Source organism: Castanea sativa, chromosome 4, assembly GCF_040712315.1.
Source record: "Castanea sativa cultivar Marrone di Chiusa Pesio chromosome 4, ASM4071231v1".
Classification (NCBI taxonomy): Eukaryota; Viridiplantae; Streptophyta; class Magnoliopsida; order Fagales; family Fagaceae; genus Castanea; species Castanea sativa.
Window position 1 is genome coordinate 24,875,458 of NC_134016.1, and position 4,968 is coordinate 24,880,425.

At 37.5% G+C, this 4,968-nt stretch overlaps 1 protein-coding gene across 1 annotated transcript; it reads left to right on the forward strand.

Moving 5' to 3' along the window:
* Window positions 1-755: 755 nt before the first annotated feature.
* LOC142632622 (uncharacterized) lies at window positions 756-1,265 on the forward strand. The gene has a single exon (XM_075806995.1). It carries the CDS (start codon window positions 756-758, stop codon window positions 1,263-1,265), a length of 510 nt encoding a protein of 169 aa, XP_075663110.1.
* Window positions 1,266-4,968: the final 3,703 nt, after the last annotated feature.

Below are 4,968 nucleotides of genomic sequence, written 5' to 3' on the forward strand. Positions count from 1 at the left end.
AGCCCAAAGTAAAGGAAAGTGAAAAAAGATAGCTAGGGAAATAGGTAAGGCCCAGAATCAAATGTCATTAACCCAAATTCCTTCAGTAGGCACAAAAAGGGAGGAAAGACCAGAGGATGTTGAAGACCCATATGAGAGGCCTCTGAAACGTATGTGTGAAGTTCATAACTTGATAATGATCAGATTGATGAGCTATCGGCGGTGGCTGATGTGCAGCACCGCCAAGAGCAATGAGGGCCTTAAGTTGGAACTGTTGGGGGCTTAAGAACCCCCAGAAAGTTAAAGCACTTCAAGAAATTAAGCAGCGCTGGGATCCCGGTTTAATGGTGCCCAAATCTGAAAATTGTAGCGGCATGGTGATGCTATGGAAGAAAGAAACCAAGCTGGAAATTATGGGATATATTGGAAATTTCATTGATGCAATAGTCACCGATGAACCTTCAAATTTCAAATGGAGAATTACCGGCTTTTATGGACATCCTGAAACACAGAGGAGGAAGGAGTCATGGGACCAACTCGAAGCATTAGATAGAAGGCATCAGCTACCATGGTTATGCCTTGGGGATTTTAACGAGATACTTTCGATGGATGAAAAAATGGGTGGAGCACGAAGAACCCAAAAGCAAATCGGGTTTTGATCAGCTGTTAAGGCTTGTAGCTTCAAAGACCTGGGGTTCATTGGCCCTAAGTTCACATGGTGCAACATGTAAGAAGGGGATGACAGAGTGTATCTAAGGCTGGACAGAACTTTTGAAATGCAAAGTTGGACCAATAATTACAAGGAGGCTAGAGTTCACCATATTGTGGATTCAACCTCAGATCATTTCGCTTTGCTAATTTCGAATTCTGTTGCTTACCAACAGCCCAGAAGGAGGAGGTTTCATTTTGAGGTGATGTGGACAAAAAAGGAAGAATGTATGGATATTATTGAGGCTGCCTGGAGGAATAGTACAAACCAAAATAACCCTAGAGGTATGGCAAAGATACTAAACCAGTGTGCAGCAGAGCTTAGTCGATGGAATATGTCCACCTTTGGGTGGGTACCAAAGCAGATCCGGATAAAAAAGAAAGCTCAAAGTGATATGGTTGTGATGGATAGAAATGGAAGCTTGGGAGGAGAAATCAACCAGTTGAGAAAAGAGATCAATGACCTCCTTGACAGTGAGGAAATTATGTGGCTGCAAAGGGCTAAAGTTCAATGGCTTGGATTAGGAGATAGAAACACAAAGTATTTTCATTCCAAGGCATCAGAGAGAGAAGAATAATACTATTCTCGGCCTTGAGAGTGAGGAGGGCAGCTGGTGCAGTTCCAAGGAAGGCATTGTGAGCATTGCAATGTTGTACTTTGAGAAGCTTTACACTACCTCCTTCCCAAGTAGCATAGCAGAAGTAATGGCCACAATCCCTACAAGGGTGACCAGTGAGATGAATCAAGACCTTATAAGAGAATTCACAGAGGAGGTTGAAGATGCTCTCAAACAAATGCACCCCACAAAAGCTCCGGGATCAGATGGTATGTCTACTATCTTCTTTCAAAAATACTGGAATATTGTGAGTAATGATGTTATATGTATGGTGCTAAATGTCCTTAACTCAAATGAGTCTATGGCTGAGATAAATAGAAATAATATAACCCTTATTCCAAAAACAAAAAACCCCACCAAAATAACAAAATTCAGACCTATAAGTCTACGTAATGTCATTTACAAACTCATATCCAAAGTCCTAGCTAACTGACTAAAAACTATCCTTCCCCAAATAATTAAAGAAAATCAAAGCGCTTTTCTCTCTGAATGGCTTATCACTGACAATGTGTTAGTCGTTGTTGAACTTATGCACTACCTGAAACACAAGAAAGAGGAGAAGGGTTGTTTTATGGCTGTCAAGTTAGATATAAGTAAAGCATATGATAGGGTAGAGTGGGGTTTCATTAAAAAAGTCATGGAGCAATTGGATTTTCATGAAAGATGGATTAGTCTTATAATGCATTGTATTACCACTGTTACCTACTCTATTCTGATCAATGGAGTGGCCCAAGGGTGCATTGTCCCCTCAAGGGGACTACGTCAAGGAGATTCCCTCTCACCCTATTTGTTTCTTATATGCGCTGATGGTTTCTCATCTCTTATAAATGATGCAGTAAGGAACAATATGCTTAGTGGTGTATCACTTTGTAGAGGTAGCCCTATGGTCACTCATTTATTCTTCGCCGATGATAGTCTTCGTTTTTGCAAGGCAAGTATACAAGAATGTCAGAAGCTTATAACAATCCTTGACCTCTATGAAGCAGCCTCTAGACAAAAGATCGATGCAGATAAGTCCTCAATATTTTTTAACCAAAACACTCCATCTGAATAAAAGGCTGAGGTGCTGGAAGTAATGGGGCCAATGAAAGACTCGAAGCATTACAAGTACCTTGGGCTGCCTTCTATCATTAGCAGATCCAAAAAAAGATGTTTTTGAAGAGGTAAAGGAACAGGTTGCTAAAAATTTTCTGGGTGGAAAGGGAAACTTCTATCCATGGGGGGAAGGGAAATTTTTCATAAGAGCAGCAGCTCAAGCCATCCCCACTTACACTATGAGCTGCTTCTTGCTTCCTAAGAGCCTTTGTGATGAAATCGAAGGAATGATGAGAAGATTTTGGTGGGGCCAAAGAGAGAGAGAGTCGAGAATAGCGTGGATTAATTGGAAGAAGCTATGCAAATCAAAATTAGAATGAGGCATGGGATTTAGAAACCTTCAAGCCTTCAACCTGGCCATGTTAGCAAAGCAAGGATGGAGATTGCTCTCAAACCCTCAATCCTTAATTGCTTGAATTTACAAAGCAAGGTACTACCCACATGGTGACATCCTAAACTCAAAGCTTGGATGTAGCCTGTCATATGCTTGGCGGAGTATCTTCCAAGCTTTGGAAGTAATCAGAAAAGGAACCTAATGGAGAGTTGGAAATGGTCGGCGTATTCACATTTGGGAAGACAAGTGGCTGCCTACCCCCTCAACATATAAGGTAATTACTCCCCCTAAGCCCATTAATGATTTCCCTATGGTGTCGGCTCTAATAGACTATGAAACTAAAAGATGGAAATCTGAGGTAATTTGAACTATATTTCTGCCTTTTGAGGCAAATACAATTCTAAATATTCCATTGAGCTATAACTTGCCAGAGGATAAGCTCATTTGGATTGGCAATAAAAAATGGGAGTTTACTGTTAAAAGTGCATATTGTGTTGCACTAAGCCTAGTGGAAACTAAAGAATGTGGAGAATGCTCGAATGGTGGTCAGGACCCCCTTATGGAGGAAAATATGGCATCTAAAGATCCCAACAAAAATTAGAACCTTTGCTTGGTGAGCTTGCATGAATGGCCTCCCTACCAAGTTGAATCTTTGTCGAAAAGGGGTGAGTATTAGTCCTATGTGCCCAATGTGTGAGCAAGAGCCTGAATCCATCTCCCATACTCTTCTCCATTGCGACTTTGCAAAACAAGTTTGGGACAAGTGGGAAGGATGTCTGATAAACCTGAGGCTAAGATAGGGTGATTTCACAGACTATGCTCTACAAATGTTGAATACTGGAGCTACTCAAGACCTTGAACCTCTCTTGGTAACATCTTGGTCTATATGGTATAATAGAAATCAAAAGGTGTTTGAGGATGGTGGCCTTTCGCCTGACCAAGTCTAGTTCTTTGCTGATGCAACCAAATTTGATTATAGAGAGGCCACTACTTTGTGTAATCAGAACCAAACCTCCTGTGAGAGACTGTCCTAATCGGGTTTACTCTCAAAAAATAGATTTTTGAGTGCTTTTTCAATACACTTCTCTTTTTGGGTAAGTGGCGTGGAGTCGCCACCTATTTTTTTATATCAAAAAAAAAAAAAAATTACATGATTGAAATGCTTCATTGTTATTGATTGGATAAAAATAAAATACAAGCTTGATAAACTAATTATTGCAAAGCTTTGGTTACAAACTACCAAAAGAATAAATTGCCTTTTGTCCTAGTTACAATCTACCCAAAATAAAATAAAGATAAAGCCTAGGTCTACCTATCCAATGACACTAAATTCGGAGGCTAGGTTACAGAATGGGGGAAGGTGTTAGGCACCCATTCCGCCTAAATAGAGTCTGGTATTCTAAACTCTCGTGATCAATGTACCCCTTTTATGCATGACATGAATGATATGTTGCACACATGAAACATTAAATCACATAAGTCTATTTACGAATGCATCCTCTTCTTTGTTAAAAATTCAAATCTGTGTTGTGATTAAAAAAAAAAATGAATTGATTTTGGTTTTGAAAAATTAGATTTGTTTTCGATGTGTAAAAAAATTAGTTTTTTGAAGGAAAAAAATTCAGATCTGTGTTTATTAAATAAAACAAAGTCTTTTGGTTTTATAAGGGGAAAAAAAAAAATTAGATCTGTTTTTGAGAAAAATTGGTTTTTGGTTTGTATTAAAAAAAAATTAGATTTGTTTTATGATAACAAAAAAAAAAAAAGATTTGTAGAAAAGCTTTGAGAAATCAGATATGTTTTGTTCTTTTTTCTATGAAATAAAATAAGAAAAAGATTTTTTAGAAGATGACTATATTCATGAAATAAACCTATGCTACGTGCATCAAACAAAACTACTCATGACTTACTTTTTATTTCAAAATCTACTATGTTAAAAAAAATCAGATTTACATCTAGAGAATACATAAATAAGTTTTTATGAAAACAATTCAGATTTGCATCTAATGAAAATGCAAATTAATTTTTATTTTGAAAAAAAATTCAGATCTACATCTAATGAAGATATAAATCAGTTTTTTTTTTTTTTTTTAATTCAGATCTACATCTAGTGAAGATGTAAATCAATTTTTTGATTTAGAAAAAATTCAGATTTACATCCAATGAACATGTAAATTCATTTTTGATTTAGAAAAAAATTAGATTTGCATCTAAGGAAGATGCAAATCTGTTTTT

Bases quoted from the DNA above. Each gene is read 5' to 3' on its own strand.
- LOC142632622 (XM_075806995.1), top strand. From the start codon at position 756: ATGCAAAGTTGGACCAATAATTACAAGGAGGCTAGAGTTCACCATATT.